At 42.6% G+C, this 19,910-nt stretch overlaps 1 protein-coding gene across 3 annotated transcripts; it reads left to right on the top strand.

Moving 5' to 3' along the window:
- The first annotated feature begins 11,116 nt into the window (after positions 1-11,116).
- On the top strand, positions 11,117-19,214 carry si:ch73-206p6.1 (phospholipid scramblase 1). Of its 3 annotated transcripts, none has more exons than XM_010864175.4 (7): positions 11,117-11,231; positions 12,960-13,121; positions 13,229-13,271; positions 13,427-13,647; positions 13,817-13,978; positions 15,346-15,507; positions 16,428-19,214. In XM_010864175.4, exons 2-7 carry the CDS (start codon positions 13,053-13,055, stop codon positions 16,455-16,457), a joined length of 687 nt encoding a protein of 228 aa, XP_010862477.1. In that variant the 5' UTR covers positions 11,117-11,231; positions 12,960-13,052; the 3' UTR covers positions 16,458-19,214. The 3 variants fall into 3 exon arrangements, with proteins under 3 accessions (XP_010862477.1, XP_019897201.1, XP_019897200.1); XM_020041642.3 differs by lacking the exon at positions 11,117-11,231 and adding an exon at positions 12,254-12,857; XM_020041641.3 differs by lacking the exon at positions 11,117-11,231 and having other exon boundaries at positions 12,254-13,121.
- The last annotated feature ends 696 nt before the right edge of the window (positions 19,215-19,910 follow it).

The following is a 19,910-nucleotide window of genomic DNA, read 5'->3' as shown; positions in this document are numbered from 1 at the left end:
ATACATTATCTGAGCACACAAATCACATTTACATTCATGGAGGACTTCAAATATTTCCAAAGGTCTCTCTGTCTGAAGACGCTTAAAGGTTAGACAGCCCCTCTTTCTCCACACAGCGAGGCTTCCCATGACCACTGACACAGAGCGATTCCTTGCCAGCTGCCTCGCCCTCCACTTTTACGTCGGCCTGCGATCTGAAGTGTGTGTTCTGCCGGCTTGTGAACACAGCCAAGACACCTGAAGTATCGCAAGCGTGCGCTGATAACTGGGGCCGTTCAGGCGTAACATGAGGGGGTGATATTTAAGCAGCTTGACAGCAAAGGTCTGCTCCATGTAGAGTTGGACGGGGCAGCCCTCTTCCAGAACCAGCCATTCGTTATGGCTCTGTGAATGAGAATGACCTCACTTACCGGATTGACAAGCTGATGTCTAGCAGAAGACATGTTTGTATGAAGGCAACCATTTAAACAACACACTCTCCATTCTCAGGGCGTAAAACATTTGGAAGGGATCATGGGTTTTTAAGGTTCCACAGGGATGGATGTTACTTTTATGGTAGAATCTGTAACCTCACCGTAACATTAAAGGTGTGAATGTCCTCAGCAACAGAAGCATTCTGATACTGTATGTGGCATGTAGAGTGGTCAGAACTGTCCAGAACAGTGTTTCCCTGCAGTCTGAGACCAGTCCAGAACCGTGTTCCTCGCAGTCTGAGACCAGTCCAGAACCGTGTTCCTCGCAGTCTGAGACCAGTCCAGAACAGTGTTCCTCGCAGTCTGAGACCAGTCCAGAACAGTGTTCCTCGCAGTCTGAGACCAGTCCAGAACAGTGTTCCTCGCAGTCTGAGACCAGTCCATAACCGTGTTCCCTGAAGTCTGAGACCAGTCCAGAACCCTGTTGCCCGCAGGCTGAGACCAGTCCAGAACAGTGTTTCCTGGCAGTCAGATGTCAGTCCAGAACAGTGTTCCTTGCAGTCTGAGGTCAGTCCAGAACAGTCTTCCTCGCAGTTTGAGACCAGTTCAGAACAGTGTTCCTCGCATTCTGAGACCAGTCTAGAACAGTGTTTCCCTGCAGTCTGAGACCAGTCCAGAACCGTGTTCCTCGCAGTCTGAGGTCAGTCCATAACCGTGTTCCACACAGTCTGAGACCAGTCCAGAACTGTGTTCCTCGCAGTCTGATGTCAGTGCATAACCGTGTTCCCCTGCAGTCTGAGACCAGTCCAGAACAGTGTTCCTCGCAGTCTGAGACCAGTCCAGAACAGTGTTTCCTGGCAGTCAGATGTCAGTCCAGAACAGTGTTCCTTGCAGTCTGAGGTCAGTCCAGAACAGTCTTCCTCGCAGTTTGAGACCAGTTCAGAACAGTGTTCCTCGCATTCTGAGACCAGTCTAGAACAGTGTTTCCCTGCAGTCTGAGACCAGTCCAGAACCGTGTTCCTCGCAGTCTGAGGTCAGTCCATAACCGTGTTCCACACAGTCTGAGACCAGTCCAGAACTGTGTTCCTCGCAGTCTGATGTCAGTGCATAACCGTGTTCCCCTGCAGTCTGAGACCAGTCCAGAACAGTGTTCCTCGCAGTCTGAGACCAGTCCAGAACAGTGTTCCTCGCAGTCTGAGACCAGTCCATAACCGTGTTCCCTGAAGTCTGAGACCAGTCCAGAACCCTGTTGCCCGCAGGCTGAGACCAGTCCAGAACAGTGTTTCCTGGCAGTCAGATGTCAGTCCAGAACAGTGTTCCTTGCAGTCTGAGGTCAGTCCAGAACAGTGTTCCTTGCAGTCTGAGGTCAGTCCAGAACAGTCTTCCTCGCAGTTTGAGACCAGTTCAGAACAGTGTTCCTCGCAGTCTGAGACCAGTCTAGAACAGTGTTTCCCTGCAGTCTGAGACCAGTCCAGAACCGTGTTCCTCGCAGTCTGAGGTCAGTCCATAACCGTGTTCCACACAGTCTGAGACCAGTCCAGAACTGTGTTCCTCGCAGTCTGATGTCAGTGCATAACCGTGTTCCCCTGCAGTCTGAGACCAGTCCAGAACAGTGTTGTTCCCTAGAAGAGATAGGAAGAGATGTTACATCCTGGGTAACAGAATCCGTCATGAGCACACAGGGTTCTGGCAGAACTGTAACACAGGCAGTCATTGTCTCAGTGAGGTTCGGTTACACAGGTTGTCAACGTCTGTCTTCACAGACTGCATTTGCCCTCTCAGTTAAACCTGGGAAGTTGATATTCAGGACACCCAAACTACTCTCATTTCATGTGTTTAAGTTTTCTCACCACTTTCTCACCACTTTCTCACCACTTTCTCACCATTTGAACTGTTGGGTCTTGACTATACAACGAGGCTTTGACATTTCACAGGCACACACACACACACACTCATAAACACCCACTCACACAAACTCCCACTCCCACAGCTGAGTAGAAAAGTGCGTAGTGTTAATGAAAGATTTGTTGGACACTGCACTGTCCAAGAGTTTCACACCAGCCTCACTTATTTCTCAACGAGACGACATATTCTTACACTTCATAAATTACCCAGGGGCTGAAAAGATGGAGAAACAGGAAGAGGATGAGGTGAAGGAAGAGGAGTTGGAGGGAGTGGCGTTTTTAGTAATGAACAACCTAAAAATATATATGACATATTCCAGCACTGTATCTGCTGTGATTAACATAATTACCTCACACACTCACCATCAATAACTTCACAAACAAAAATACTATCATTAGTATCTTTTACCACCAAAATACTATCATTGATAAATTCCACTAAGAAAGTATCTTCAATGACATCCACTACCAAAATCTTTAATGACATCCACTACCAAAAAAATATAATTATAACATCCACTACCAAAATAACATAATTATGACATCCACTACCAAAATACCATCATTTATGACATCCACTACCAACATCCTATCATTAATGACATACACTACCAAAATAATATAATTATAACATCCACTACCAAAATCCTATCATTAATTACATCCACTACCAAAATCATATCATTAATGACATCCACTACCAAAATCATATCATTAATGACATTGACTACCAACATCCTATCATTAATGACATCCACTACCAAAAAAATATAATTATAACATCCACTACCAAAATAACATAATTATGACGTCCACTACCAAAATACCATCATTTATGACATCCACTACCAACATCCTATCATTAATGACATCCACTACCAACATAATGTAACTAATGACATCCATTACCAAAATCCTATCATTAATTACATCCACTACCAAAATCATATCATTAATGACATCCACTACCAAAATCATATCATTAATGACATCCACTACCAAAATCATATCATTAATGACATCCACTACCAAAATCATATCATTAATGACATTGACTACCAACATCCTATAATTAATGACATCCACTACCAAAATCATATCATTAATGACATCCACTACCAAAATCCTATCATTAATGACATCCACTACCAAAATCATATCATTAATGAAATCCACTACCAAAATCATATCATTAATGACATCCACTATCAAAATCCTATAATTAATGACATCCACTACCAAAATCATATCATTAATGACATCCACTACCAAAATCCTATCATTAATGACATCCACTATCAAAATCATATCATTAATGACATCCACTATCAAAATCATATCATTAAATCCACTACCAAAATCCTATCATCAGTCACATCCCATATTCATTTAGGTTTAGACTCCTGCCTATTGTGTGGCAGCAGAGGATGGCTAGGATGGCTTGAATCTTTGAGAACCTTTTGGGCCCTTGACACTGTCGATTACAGTTTTTTCTGAATACTTAAGCGCTAATCGTGATTCTTGTAGCACAATTTCTAAAACTATTAATACGTATAGCAAAACCACTCACTGAGTTTGCAAAACTAAAAGCACAAACACTGCTTTGCACTCAGTTTGCAATTTTGTAACACACATTTTGCAAAATTGTAGGCACAATTCACTGCACAACACTCTTTTTGCAGAACTTTAAACACAACTCACTGCTTACACTCAATCACCAAATTTCCAACACACTCCTAGCAAAATTATACACATGTATGACTATCATTAACACCATTTTGCCAACTGTCTGGCACATTTTCACATGTGAAAACTGTTAATAGATAATTAGTTCACTTTGCAATCAGCCTAAGCACTATAAATAAGCCACAGGTAAGCTGTCTGTGTGGAGTACAATGGAAGGAGCAGTAAGAGTGAGAAGAGTGAGAATCAGAGGAGGCAGAGGAGGCCGAGGGAGCGGACATGGAGGTGAAGAAGTTGGAGGAAGAGGACGTGGAGTAGAAGAAGCGAGAGGGTTAGAGGAAGTTAGAGGAAGAGGACAAGGAGGAGCAAGAAGAGGACGAGGAGGGGAAAGAGGAAGGGTAAGAAGAGGAAGAAATAGAATAACGGATGACATCAGAGCTACAATAGTGGACCATGTCATCAACCATGGGATGACCCTGAAGGAAGCTGGCCAAAGGGTTCAGCCTAATTTGAGCCGCTACACTGTGGCAAGCATCATTAGGACATTTCGAAATGAGAATCGGTAAGTACTTTGTAGCACTGCCATACTCTAATGAGAAACACAACAGTACCATACATGCAAAAATACTGAAATTGTTACTTTACAGAATTGCTAGACGTCCAGATGTTGGGGGCAGAGGAAGAATGTTCACTCCAGAGCAAGAGACCCATATAGTGAACATGGTGATTGCCAATAATGCAATAAGACTGCGCAAAATACAGCAGCGCATGATTGATAATGACACCATCTTTCAAAATATACACAGTATAAGCATTTCTGCACTAAGTCGTGTACTTGCGCGCCACAGAATGAGAATAAAGCAAATTTACAGAGTTCCTTTCGAGAGAAACACAGAATGTGTAAAGCAACTGCGATGTGACTATGTGCAGGTAAGCTATAGTGTCATTGGTTCTGAATTTGGAAGTGCATACTGTAGTGCTGTGCATGGGCCTGATGTGTTGCATTTGTTTTGTCTTGTCCAGAGAGTGATGGAACTAGAAGCAGATGCCATGGGACATGAGCTACTTTTTGTAGATGAGGCCGGTTTTAACCTCAGTAAAACCAGGAGACGTGGCAGGAACATTATTGGACACCGTGCCATCATCAATGTCCCAGGACAACGTGGTGGTAACATAACCATGTGTGCAGCTATAAGCCTAAATGGTGTTGTTCACCATCATGCAACCATAGGCCCATACAACACTGCACACATTATTGCATTCCTGGACACCTTACATGACATGCTCACTGTTCAGAGACCAGAGCATACCCGATATGTCATCATATGGGACAATGTTAGTTTCCATAGGGCTGCTTTGGTCCGCAACTGGTTTACAGACCACCCATTCTTCACGGCACTCAACCTCCCTCTATACTCTCCATTCTTAAATCCCATCGAGGAGTTCTTCTCTGCCTGGCGCTGGAAAGTGTATGACCGTCATCCTCATCAACAGGTAGCTCTTTTACAGGCAATAAGGGGCCCTGTGTGAATTGAAGGTTTGCCCCCTGTGTTGTACTAAGCAGTGCTCAGGGTCCTTTGCAATGCTTTGCAGGTCACTGGTGATTCCATTGCCATACCTGGCGCTGAAGCAGCCAGTCAAAATTCTCTCTATAGCACAGCAGTACTTGTCAAGGACCTGAGGCCATATGCCAAATATGTTTCCGCCACATGATGGTTAATCCGTTACTGACATTATGTTGTCTGATTGTCATCAGCTATCAGCCATACCACCACTGTGTCATTAGGAAACGTGATGATGTTGAAGGTTGCCATGGGGCAGAGACTGGGGCGGAGACTGGGGCGGAGATTGGGGCGGAGACTGGGGTGGAGATTGGGGCGGAGACTGGGGAGGAGACTGGGGAGGAGACTGGGGCAGAGACTGAGGCGAAAGTGCTGAAATCTACCTGAGGTTGTAACATCAGAACCCAGTTGAAGGGGGAGGTGTTCAGTCACAGGCACATCATGAAGTCCAGGGTCCAGCTGAAGGGGGGAGGTGTTCAGTCACAGCCACATCATGAAGTCCAGGGTCCAGCTGAAGGGGGGAGGTGTTCAATCACAGCCACATCATGAAGTCCAGGGTCCAGCTGAAGGGGGGAGGTGTTCAGTCACAGCCACATCATGAAGTCCAGGGTCCAGCTGAAGGGGGAGGTGTTCAGTCACAGCCACATCATGAAGTCCAGGGTCCAGTTGAAGAGGAGAGGTTTTTATTCTCAGGAATGTCAGGAGGTCCAGGGTTTAGCTGCAGGGCGAGGTGTTCAGTACGGTCCTGAGCTCAGTAATGATTTCAGAGGTTATTATGGTGATGACTGCTGAGCTGTACTCAAATAACCATTGTCACTTAAGTATTCCTCTTTTCCAGACTGAAGACAGTATTGTGGAGTGCAATCGAGTGGAATAGGTGTTCTCAGATGTCTTCATCACCAACACCACATTGATCGAATTGAAACCTGTTGACATTAACGCTTGGGTCAGAGAGAGTATGACGATGTCCGTCTAAACTTGCCAGCTGACCTACAGTTGCCCTGACAACACACCCGGGTGTATCATCTATCATCTGCGAATGTCAAACGATCTGCTGGTTTTACTGACATCAGCTACACACAGCAAGATCCCAGTTGTTTTGAGCAGCAGCTGCTCTCATCTATGGCTTAGTGTTGCTTGCGTTATAGACGCATTTTGGGTCATCTAGACAACTTGGGACTAGGCAGATTGTGGCTAGGTTTCCTTTTGTAGTATGTGTTTACAAGCCATGCCACACCAAAAATGCTTCAGGGCGACTGCGGTTAGTTTGGATCTGGGTTCTGCATTCAAGCTTGGACTCTTTGCTGGTTAGTCGACAGTCAAAGCAGTATTTCTTATCAGTGTATATACTTTTTTTTGTCCTGTTCACTGGGTGGGCTAGTGAGGATTTTAGCCTTTCTGTCTGGTAGCTGGGGGACGTATGTGTGGTCACTGTGGGAGTCATCCATGTACTAATTAATGAAGCCAATCACTGGTGAGGTAACAGTGCTGTTGCAATCATCTCTGAACATATTCCAGTCAGGAATTTCCAAACAGTCCTGTAGCTGATCATTCGTTTCTTCTGACCACATGAGGCCTTCAGCGTGTGTGTGTGTGTGACTGTGTGTGTGAGTGTGTGAGAGAGACAGAGTGTGTCAGTAGGCCCGTCATCCAACAGCCAGTACAACATACTGTGACAATGACTTAATGACATGAATAGGACAGCATAATGTACAGGCAGCAGCAACCCCCTGGCCCCTATTGAGAGCCCCCCCCCTCATTATCCCCTCTGCATACAGACCGAAAGGATGAAAATTATGAAATATCATCATCCCAAGTCACATGTGTAGATCCATTCAGCCAATATAATGAAACGTCTCATTGAAAGTGGTTAAATGGCTTTGCATGCAGCCTGGATGAGCCTGGAACCTACCATATGGCGATATCCACATCTCCTCGTCTTATACATGTTTCTTCTGACATCAATAACGCTCTGGGTCTCCAGTGGAGTCTGGATCGCATCCAAAACAATTATAAAGTTGCCGTGGAAACGGCGGCCCGGAGCCAGCGAGAGGCACAGTGTCTCTGCTCAGATAAACCACGCAGAGAAACGCAACAGCCAACAAAGAGCATGTCAGAGGAGACAGGGAGAGGAGAGAGGCAGAAGAAGACAGGAGGAGAGATCAGGAAAAGGAGAGAGGGTAGGAGAGAAGGAATGAGATAGAGGGAGCAAGGGAAGGATGGAGGGAGAGATGGAGAGTGAGGAAGGAGAATTAAAGACAGATTGAAGTGAGAGAGGGAAGGAAATAGGAGAGGAGAGATTGGAAGAAGACGAAAAGGTGTAGAGACTGAAAGAGGAGAGAGAGGAGAGAGAGAAGGAGAAAGAGAAGGAGAAGGAGAGAGAGAATAGGAGAGGGGTGGAGAGGAGAGAGAGAAGGAGAGAAGGAACGAGAGAGAGAGAAGGAGAGAGAGCAAAATCACAGCTCAGAATGGTAGATGTTCTGTATATGTACTGTAGATGTTCTGTAGAGGTTCTGTAGATCTGTATATAATAATAATAATAATAATAATTTAATAGTTTGTTTTTTTAAGTAAAAGAAGTACCAAGAATAAACAATGACAATAATAAAATATTTGTAAAAGCCATGTTATAAAAATGGGTTTTTAGGTAAGATTTAAAAGAATGCACGGACGTAGCATGTCATTCTGTGGTAGGCTGTTCCAGAGTCCAGGGGCCCGTATACCAAGGGCCCGGTTCCCTTTAGTGTTCAGTCTAGACTCTGGGACAGCCAGAAGTCCTTTTACAGCTGATCTGTTGGTCTAACAGTGCAGTATGGTTTGAGCATGTCACTAATGTAACCAGGTACCAGACCATGTAGTAACTTAAGAGTAATAAGTACAATTTTGAAATCTACTCTGAAATTCACCGGTAACCAATGGAGAGCCGTCAACACTGGGAACCCAATGTAGAGCTAATGTAGAGACAACATGTTCTGTAAATGTTCTGTAGAATTTCTGGTCAGAGGAGGTATGACACTGAGAGAGAATGAAAAATACAACTGAAAAATTTAAAAAATGTTTTGATAAAATATTATTAAATGTGTATTTAGAAACACAGGAGGAGCTGTAGCATATGCTCATGTAGACTAATATATCAAGGTGTAATAATGTAATGTAGATTAATGTAACATTGTGTAACAAGGTAATGTAGACTAATATAACATGGTGTAATAATGTAATGTAGGCTAATATAACATGGTGTAATAATGTAATGTAGAATAATATATCATGGATTAATAATGCAATGTAGACTAATATAACATGGTTTAATAATATAATATAGACTAATGTTTACCAAACAGGGGTGTGAGATGAGAGCAGAAAAGAGCAACAATCTTAATGGAGGTGTTTTAACATTCATCTCCTGTACCTCTCATTATGGGACCCTATGACAAGGCCCTTGTTAGGGGGGTACGACTGATTACTCACAGGAGGACAGAGCACCCCCTTCATGTTCTCACACACACACACACACACACACAACCAGGCGCACACACACACACACACACACACAAAACCAGGCAGATACACTCACAACCAGCTACACACGCATACACACCCACACAAAACCAGACAGACACACAGAACCACCTTTAGACACACACACTCACACACAGACACAACCAACTTCACACAAATGCACACATAATCAGGCAGACACACAACCACCTGCACACACACACTGACACACACACACAACTAACTAGACACACAAATCCAAACACAACCAGCAACACACACACACTCACACAACTAACTAGACACACAAATCCCAACACAACCAGCTACACACACACACACAGCTAAACTCGCATTCACACACACTCCTTTTTCCCCCAAGGGGAGGAGCAGCTAGGATCATGGAGTCAGAAAAACAATGTGAGTAGAGTTTCAAAGACCCCTCATGGTTCTGCCTGTCTGTGTGTGTGTGTGTGTGTGTGTGTGTCAGTGTGCGTACGTGCACTAGTCTGTGGGTGTGTGCATGCATGTGTGTGTGTTTCAAAGACTCCTCATGGTGCTGTCTGTTTATTCAGATGTTGTCTCAGAATGCCACTCTTTCTAAGTTATTACATCAATGTGTTTGATCTGACAGATGAAGAAGGTCAGTTTTATCTGTTCTCAGCCTGACAACACAGTCCCAGTGGCCTTGATGTTCACAATATTCCACTCCGTGTTCAGTGGACTGAATAGCTGAGAACATACAAATCTAATGTTTAACTGTCCATCATCCGTTCCACTAACTGCAAAATAGCTTAATTGCTCATTTGACATGTTTATTTTGTATTCATTCGTTGTTATACCTCCCTTGCACTGAAATAAAAAAGCTTAGAAAGGCAATTGTCCCCAATTTAAGCCCAGGCAGCCAGACTGTATAATCACCATAGTCATTAGCCAATTAAATAATAGCCACAAGCTTTCCCTGACATAGGTCATCTAAAGGCCATTAGAGTATCCAATACCCAGCATATAGTGAAACATGTCATATGAGCGCATACCTGCTCAGACTCCCAGGTTTGGTCCCTTGTTAGACGCCTGGCTGTTTCACAGCTCAACACTGCCTTCCAGTGGTAGGGATGTCATGCTACACCTTGATCACTCAGCTGAAGCCTACCAGGTCACTGCCTGTAAAATGGATGGAGTAGACAGAAAAATGACCTTCTAGCTGTCTGGCAACTTTGGCACTCCTGTTCAATTTCCCGTCTGTCGGTTTTAGGATGTGAGTTTAATATGGGCTGTCAAGTACCTTAAAAGGTAGGTTGCAAACGCTTTTGTCTCACCAATGAAACAGCGCTGTTTGGTCAAAGATATAAGTTGTAACTCCAAAAACATGTTTTATTTGAATTCATTTCATGACCGGGTTTACATATGCCTTTGGAACCATGCACAAGGCATCAGGAATGTCAACAGCCAGTCAAAACACTCCGGGAAACCGTCAGCTCTCGTTTTGCGTGTATCATTCCCTCTATCCCTGCAGTATTAACATGACCAAACACTCTGACCAGGGCTCGAGCCCCAAAAGCCTGGGTCTGGTGCCATCTCCGCACTGTGGTGGACATCAAGGAAACCCAGTGAGCACTTCTGGCATAGATAGGCTTTTTCACCAAACTAAATAGGAGTGTAATAAAATGATATTAAGCCCTGAGGGCAGATAACTTTTCAGAATTCTGCAGTTTTAAATATTAATAATTCTATTCAATGTATGTTAAATGCCAAGTACCCTCCATTTATTTACTCATGATGAATAACACTATTACTTCCGCTAGAGCCACTACTACTAAAAATAATAATAATAATAATGGTATGTCGATAGGATAATAAACCTTAATAGATTAGGCCAATAATGGTAAAGCCATAAAACCATCTTAGCCTAGAGTTTTAACATGTCGTCGTAGACGAGCATGCGCCGTAATTTCCAGAACGCGCGACACAAAATACTTCCTGGTTTTCATAGCCGTGGCTTAACATTGGCTGATACGGGTGGGAAACACATCTACGTCGTCCAATGGGATTATACGTTTTATTTAGGGCTCTCGAAGTGGACTGTTATATTTTAAGGGAATATATATATATATATATATATATACATACAAATATTGGAGAAATATATATATATATATAAAAATATATAGGTGAGTCTTTAGATTAAACATTTGTTATTTACGTATATTGCATTATTCCTTGGCATTATTTGTTAGACTCGTCTGTTATGAATGAACAAAGCCTCCTCCTCGACTATACGTGTTTACCTTATCGAACTACAACTAAAATTTAATTTAAAAATGTTAAAATATTCCTTGCAAGTAATTGGGACCTGCAGGTCATAGTCTTGAGTGATTTACTGGATTCCAGTATTAACTCGCTTTTGTCGAGATCTTTAACGTGTAAATCATTGGCATTTGGCCTGAATGGCTTAGGCAGAGGATTGCTATTTGTTGTTTGCTTGCCGACCTGTCAGTTAATGCGTTTTCACTAAGCCCGTTGTTAAATTTGAATTGTCAGGTTCATGGTGTTCTGCCGAAACGCACAGCCTATTATGCTACTATTAACAATATCTTACTACCAGCGCTTGACAATAACTTTTTGGCTCACCAGCCGTTGTGGCTAGTGGTTTTCCAAAGTTACTAGCCACTCAGCATTTTCTCTAGCCACCATTTTGTTGTTGGGATATTATGTTTTATGTGTTTATCAGTGCTACATCGTAGCCAGTTCACACGGGTGGTCACTGGCGTGCAAGGCAATAGGCCTAACACAAATGGACCAGAATCAAACACTGTATGTGGGTAGTGCTCATATATATACACATATATACACACACACAGGGGTTTTCCTGGTTCAAAATTAGTCAAAGTTGGTACCCCCTTGCACTCTACCGAAATACTTTATATAATATGTGGCTTCACACTTGAAAAATACAACTATTAAATCTGCCTTGTGTTAAATCTTCCCAGTTGTCCATGTCCACATGAGCAGCTAATGCACGCTGCAATGTCCTCCCCAATATCAACCAAAATATATAAGCAATATATTTATTCTTAACATCGACCTATTAGCATGTTATTTAAAAGGAAATATGAAATCACTCATCAGCTATATAGCAGCCGGTATTCTTGTTAATATAGACTTGCATTAAACGAAACAGAGCTGTATATATTACAGCCTTGTCATGTCATTTTTCCTCCATCCTCCATCCATCTCCCACTCTCTCGAACTCCGTCATCTGTACTAGGCTCTGCTTCTGTCGCTGATCCAAAGTCTTCATATATTTATATTCTTAGTGACTTAAATATGTTAATTGCATTATTTTTACTGTGTACTGCATATATAGCCCAATGTTTTTGGTGACAGTACACACCCTAATCTTATTATCTTTATACCAGTCATCTTCATTTGTCTCGCGATCTCTCTTTTAATACATCTGTAATTGTAGGCTATACCAGAAGTCACCTGAAAAGTAAAAAATAAATAAAAATGTATGCGGCTTGGTTGTAGTTTGAGGTTATTACGTTTGGGTGTAAAAGAAAACTAAGATCCACTTGTATTTCTGTCGTTACTCATCTCGGCGAAGTCAGGACCGACGTGGTCCTGCATGCAATGTTGCCAAATCTCATTGACAGTACGGCTATTTTCCCGAGAAGAATCATGTTTTACCATGCCAACACCCAGAGGCGAATTCCACCTGTATTTGGCGGATGGGCGGGTGCCAATGTCAAGCCCTACTTACTACAATCTATTGACATTCACTCTGAAAGCACCGAGTACGTTATTTAGTGTAGGTCTCTTGGAAGTAATAAGCATATGATACTGACACAAGACCGAACACACTAAAGTGCTAAATTGTAATTCTGTCATTCATGCAGGTGGCGCCAGAACGTCCTGGTCTCCGTTTTTTTAGCCAATACATGGGCGCATTTATTTACAGTTGATTACCGGCAAGACTTAGTTTTATTAAGATGAACATGTACCAGGTCCCGAACCCTGGCCTCCCCGGATGTCCTCCGGGACTGGAATACTTGACGCAGGTCAGTTAACTGAACATATTTCTGGACTCTGATGGCGATTCTGGTTATTTTGGACTCATTGAACATAGTCTGAAATTGTTTGAATCGTTGTCTTCTCAATGACTCAGGTTGATCAGCTACTCATCAAACAGAAAGTTGAGTTTATTGAAGGTATGTACAAAAAAATTACGGTGATCATGAGGTCAATGTGTCCGATGTGTCTGTGTGTGTAACGTGTGTTTCTGCATTTTGTGCTTGTAATGTGTGTGTGCGCGTTTGTTTCCATGAGTGTTTACTAGCGTGTCTGTTTTTCATCCCTTGTCCAGCTCTCGCCGGCTTTGAGAGCAACAACAAGTACGAGGTGCTTAACGCAGTGGGCCAGAACGTCTTCTACGCTGTCGAGGAGAACGACTGTCTCAGCAGACAATGCTGTGGCCCGGTCCGCTCCTTCACAATAAGGGTCCTGGATAACTTCGGACAGGAAGTCATCACTGTTACACGACCTCTCAAGTGCATGTCCTGCTTCTTCCCCTGCTGCCTGCAAGAGGTAAGCAAAGACGCATACACACAAACACCTCTCTCTCTCACACACACACACACACACGCACACACAGGTTTTACAATCTGAGTGAGGAGAGGTAATTCATACCTAACTTTAATTTAACCCTAATGTATTATGGCCCCTGGACCCCCGCCCCTGCTTCCATCCTCCTCAGCTTGAGGTACAGGCCCCCCCAGGGAACACAGTGGGTTTTGTGATCCAACAGTGGCATCCCTTCTCCCCCAAATTCATCATCGAGAACGAACACAGAGAACAAGTTCTGAGACTGCATGGACCTTTCTGTGGTTGGAGCTGCCTGCCAGACGTTGACTTTGAGGTAGATATGAGTCCAACACACACACACACACTCACATACACACACACAAATAACTAATAGGTCCGCATTCTAATCTTGTTACAGTCAAAGCAAATTGTGCATGAGGATTTGTTCTGTATAGATAAAAACTTTGCTGCCTCTAATCTTCAGTAGCTATATTTTAGTAAGCCAAAAATAAAAGGGTTAGGTGGATTTTCGCTGGATGCATCCGTGCATTATTTTTGGGTCAGCATAGACAAAGACTTCGCTGGCTACAGCCAAAGATAAAACTGTTTATATTGGGACTATATGTGGTGGATTTTCGGAGTACACATACGTGTTGTCTTTTCTGTCCTCTTTTCACATGACGAAAAATCTGTAATCGTCACCTATATTGATAGTTATTCTATCAGTGTCATTCACGAAAGAAAGAAAAACAAACGCTTACGCGCCATGAAATAGTAAGTTTGATACTAGTAAGCCTAGTGAGTGTAGCAGTTAATGACACTCAAGAGACCCCGGTTCGAATCCAGTGCGGGTGGTAACCACAGTTATCACATTTAATTGCGGGCCGGCTGAACTGGGCTTGCCTGGTTCCATTTCTGGTTATTAAGGATCCTCTATTTTTCTTTGATAGAGGAAACACTCACAAAGGTAGTTCTGGGTGGACAATTCTGTCCATCCTGGAGGGGGTCGTTGTGTGTCTGTGGTGCAGGGTTAGGATGAGACCGTTGTCGTCCATCCTGGAGGGGGACGTTGTGTGTCTGTGGTGCAGGGTTAGGATGAGACCGTTGTTATCCATCCTGGAGGGGGTCGTTGTGTGTCTGTGGTGCAGGGTTAGGATGAGACCGTTATTATCCATCCTGGAGGGGACGTTGTGTGTCTGTGGTGCAGGGTTAGGATGAGACCGTTGTTGTCTATCCTGGAGGGGGACGTTGTGTGTCTGTGGTGCAGGGTTAGGATGAGACCGTTGTCGTCCATCCTGGAGGGGGACGTTGTGTGTCTGTGGTGCAGGGTTAGGATGAGACCGTTATTATCCATCCTGGAGGGGTCGTTGTGTGTCTGTGGTGCAGGGTTAGGATGAGACCGTTGTTATCCATCCTGGAGGGGGACGTTGTGTGTCTGTGGTGCAGGGTTAGGATGAGACCGTTGTTGTCCATCCTGGGGGGGGACGTTGTGTCTCCACAGGAGAACCCTGGTCAAGTTTAAGACGCATCTCAAGGATGATCAAAAGACACAAGGTCCATATGAGCTCAAATTAGAGTGTAATGGCAAGTCTCTAATGCAACAACATTTTGAGAAAGTGAAGGCTCTGATCTCTGATCCTGACTGGGTCGAGGCACCTTAAAATAGTTAAGGTGGATCCATGCCTCTGTTGTTGTCTCCAGATTGTGACTATGGATGAAGTTGACAAGATAGGGAAGATCAGCAAGCAATGGACCGGCCTCCTCCGCGAGGCCTTCACGGACGCAGATAACTTTGGGATCCAGTTCCCCATGGATCTGGATGTGAAGATGAAGGCGGTTATGATTGGAGCCTGTTTCCTCATTGTAAGTCAGCCGTTTTAGTACATTCTGTGCGTTTATATGGCTTGCTGGTCTGTTATTTCTATATTTTATAAATAAGGCATGAGGGGGTTTTGAAGATCTGGGCTTCATGTTTTATAGCCAATATAACATGATGCCCAGATGTGCTTTATTGCTGTTATTATCTGGTTACCTACCTAATAAAAACAGTGATATTTGCTATACCCATTACATACAGTCTGACACCACAGCTTTCAACCAATCAACATTGAGGGCTCAAAATGCCCTCGTTATAATGTATTTGAAAGTATTATATTATATTCCACAAGATGTTGTTGTTTGCTATCCCATGCTGTCAAGTGTTATAGGGTGGGGCCAATTGTGAACTGAGTTGTCAATTGCTCTTGAAATGTAATAGGTTTGGAATTAAAAGAACACCATATTAACAAATGTATTAATTCCATCACCGTATGGATGTGAATTTAATGACAGGTTCCAGTACCAGATGGAATACGTTTACATCTAGGGTAGCATCTCCTAAAACATATCAGGGGTGTGAACACATTCTAAGATTATGTTGTGGATTGTCTTAGTATCAGGGGGAAAAATTCCAGAATGCTCTACATGAAACTGCTGTTTGAAAGAATCCAATCCAACATCTTTCAATTATAATACAGTTATATTTTAAATTATGTTCTTCGGATTAACATGTGACAAGAATGAGAATCATGTCAAAAAGTAAAATTAGGTTTAATTACATTAAATCATTGTTTGAATTGAATAAAATGTCAAAATTTCAGAATTGACCCCAACCTTGCAATGCTCTGCTGTATGCGAGGCTATTCCATGGTATTTGTTACCATGCGCGTGATATTGTGGTAATTTGTTGCAGTGAACATCGTTCTCAGTTGATCTAACAGCCATTTCATGTGTTTTTCTTTCAGGATTTCATGTTCTTTGAAAAGGGGGACTAAAGTTGTTATGAGTTCTCTGCTGCTGCTGCTAGCTGGTCAGGCAGTCAGTCAGACAGACCATGTCATCCTGTTGGAACTCTCTGGCAGGGAACAGTGGCTGCATTTATTCACAAAAAAACAAGAGTTTTGTTGCATAAACGTTTAGTTAAACATTTAAACATTTCATCTAAACATTTCATCTAAACAAATTCGATAGGTCCCTTTGGTTTCTGTTTTCTGTTTTTGTGAACGACTTCTGTGAGGCCAAATCCTATTTTCCCTGACAACCTGGCCAAAGGACAGAAAATACACAGAACTACATGAATACAGTAGAAAAAATAAAAAAATAAACACAATAAACAAGGATTAGACAAAGAAACATTAAATTACACTAAATACAAGACAGATACAGTGCAGTCTATAAGCATTTGGACAATCCCACAGGTTTTGTTGATTTGGTTCTGCATTCCTGGTCTTTGTGTCAATGTACAGACAGCCACACATGTGCCTGTTTGCATAATTATTGCAAAAGAGAACTGTGGATGTCTTGACTCCATTTGGAGTTGGTTGTTGGTGTCTGACAGCATGTAGACCAATGAAATGTCAATGAAATTCACTGACAATTCAACTGTAACTGGCTCACCTGTCTTCACTGACAATTCAACTGTAACTGGCTCACCTGTCTTCACTGACAATTCAACTGTAACTGGCTCACCTGTCTTCACTGACAATTCAACTGTAACTGGCTCACCTGTCTTCACTGTCAATTCAACTGTAACTGGCTCACTTGTCTTCACTGAGAATTCAACTGTAACTGGCTCACTTGTCTTCACTGAGAATTCAACTGTATCTGGCTCACTTGTCTTCACTGACAATTCAACTGTAACTGGCTCACCTGTCTTCACTGACAATTCAACTGTAATTGGCTCACTTGTCTTCACTGACAATTCAACTGTAACTGGCTCACCTGTCTTCACTGACAATTCAACTGTATCTGGCTCACTTGTCTTCACTGACAATTGAACTGTAACTGGCTCACTTGTCTTCACTGACAATTCAACTGTAACTGACTCACCTGTCTTCACTGACAGCAGAACAATGACACTAAAGAGTCCAAAAAGGTACTCAAATGCTCAAGTGGATCAATACACGTAAATCCCAAATTTGTTTAACTTGCTGAAGACAGGACTGACAGCAAGAAGAAACTACCAGGGACTGAAAGAGCATGGACAGGGAAGATAAAGCCCTGGAAGAGCATGAACAGGGAAAATAAAGCCCTGGAAGAGCATGAACAGGGAAAATAAAGCCCTGGAAGAGCATGAACAGGGAAAATAAAGCCCTGGAAGAGCATGGTCAGGGAAGATAACGCCCTGGTAGAGCATGGACAGCAAAGATAAAGCTCTGGAAGAGCATTTACAGGGAAGATAAGTGATGACTGGTGATTTCTGCAAGACTTCCAGTAGTCATCGACTGCAAAGAATTTGCAACCAATTTCTAAATATAATGACTTTATTTAGAATTAGGTACAAATGTATAAAAAGGCTTGTAATTCCTACATGGTTCACAATTTATGGATTTAAATGACCTTAAATGAAAGCTAACAGTTTGCACTTTAACCTCTTAGTCCTTCAAATCCAATGTCTTAGAGTGCTGACTCAAAACAAAAACACCTGAGTCACCATACAAATACCTATGGACTGCACTGTATATAGGTATATCTGCCATGGAAATAGTGGAAATATATTTCTATCATAGCTGCCAGCACTAGTTAGAGTTTGTCTGGTTGGTACACATTGCAGCTAAATAAGGCATGCCAGGTAAAGTGTGTGTGTGTACTTTATGTGTATGGGTGTTTATACAGAGTGTACTTTGTGGTTGTATTGCTTAAAATCCTTAGTCTCATGAAAGGGTTTAGTAGTTTCATCCCTTTACCACAGATTTATAAAAATAGAATGGACATTATCTTTATCCAAACCAAAATGTGGAAGATAAACAAGAGGTTATGCAGGAGAAGTGATGCTATTTATGGCAAAATAAGCCATCTACCAAAAACATAAACATGTTCTATTTTTGTAAAATCAGATGTTACACCTTCTTTTGTCAACAATACATTCATCTGCATTATATGCTAATGTGGTTTTGCTAGAGATTGCTTTTTTATGTTCTGTTTTTAGACTTTATAGATTGTTTTATTGATGTATTTATAGATGTATTTATTTGTTAATGTAGCCTAATATTGTTGTACCTTATTTAGACATGTTCAATGATCTTGCAATTCAAAAAGTGGGGAAGTTTACATTATACAAAATGCACTAATGTTGAGTTTCGATAGGTATCGTGTTGGTGAAAAACGTTCAGTGGCCATTATGTTGTAGTACTGGGCCTCCTCACCAGAGGGCAGTATCTGTCCACTTGAGGAGAAATTGAAATTTGCCAGTCCAATAAGATCCTATGGACACAGCTACCAATATGTGTCTCTTTCATCATCACGTTATACGTACACATAACATGTGCACATTGATAGTACTGGATGTTGGTATCATTCACTCAGGTTGAGTGAGGCATGCCCTGACACACTGAGGTTAGCTAGCCATTGTCTGCTGTTCTGCAGTACATACACTGAATGTATAGAGGCATTGTTCTCTCAGCTATTAATAAATGTGAAAATGTTTTCAAATATATTTTCCTCCAAATAGGTCATGTTTTGTGCATGTTGACTCCTACTGTGAAACTGGATCAGTGAGTAATAATAAACGGAGACTTCTTCTTCCCGATGATGACTTAACGTGTGGTTTTAATCAGTCAATGGACCCATCTTCTTGAATTAAAGGGCACGAAGAATTTACTGAAACCTCAATTACACTGATGTCAACAGCACACAACGTAGCGGTTGGAAATATCGCACCCTGGCTTTAAAGTTCTGTTCCAATAAACGCCATAACTCAGCTTTGTCACCCTTCCCCATTGTCCGACTGCCAGCTGGAATCCTGAGAGGTCATTTTAATGGAATCCTACAGAACCGGAGTTGCGGAAATACTATAGGCGTGGATTGTGTGTCTTCTGGAGAACGGAGGAGAGTGGGAGTTTTAAGTGAGACCCTACACCCAATGAGGAGCAGTTTTTGACCTTACGGAGCTGCGTAGGGAAGACAGAGTCCGCCATGCGGTGAGAAACTCTTAGTCACACCATTTTGCAGAGGAACCCATCGACCAGTGAACCGAGCGTGCTTTAACAATGACCTCACGGAAAACAGGCAACGTATTTAAACGCGTGGTGGTTGTATGTTGGCAGTGACATCACAGCAACTACACGGGTTGGAAATTATATTGTCAAAGCCTTAAATGAGAACTTAGGCTGCGCTGCTCTGTTTCTCGACCTGTCAAAGGCGTTCCATACAGTAGATCACTCAATCTTATTGAAAAAGTGGTCTTCACTGGGGTGTGCCCAAGGACTCTTGCCTCTGGTTTCATAATT

The sequence above is a fragment of the Esox lucius genome, chromosome 21 (genome assembly GCF_011004845.1).
Source record: "Esox lucius isolate fEsoLuc1 chromosome 21, fEsoLuc1.pri, whole genome shotgun sequence".
Lineage (NCBI taxonomy): Eukaryota > Metazoa > Chordata > Actinopteri > Esociformes > Esocidae > Esox > Esox lucius.
This window is presented reverse-complemented; position numbering and strand designations above follow the sequence as displayed.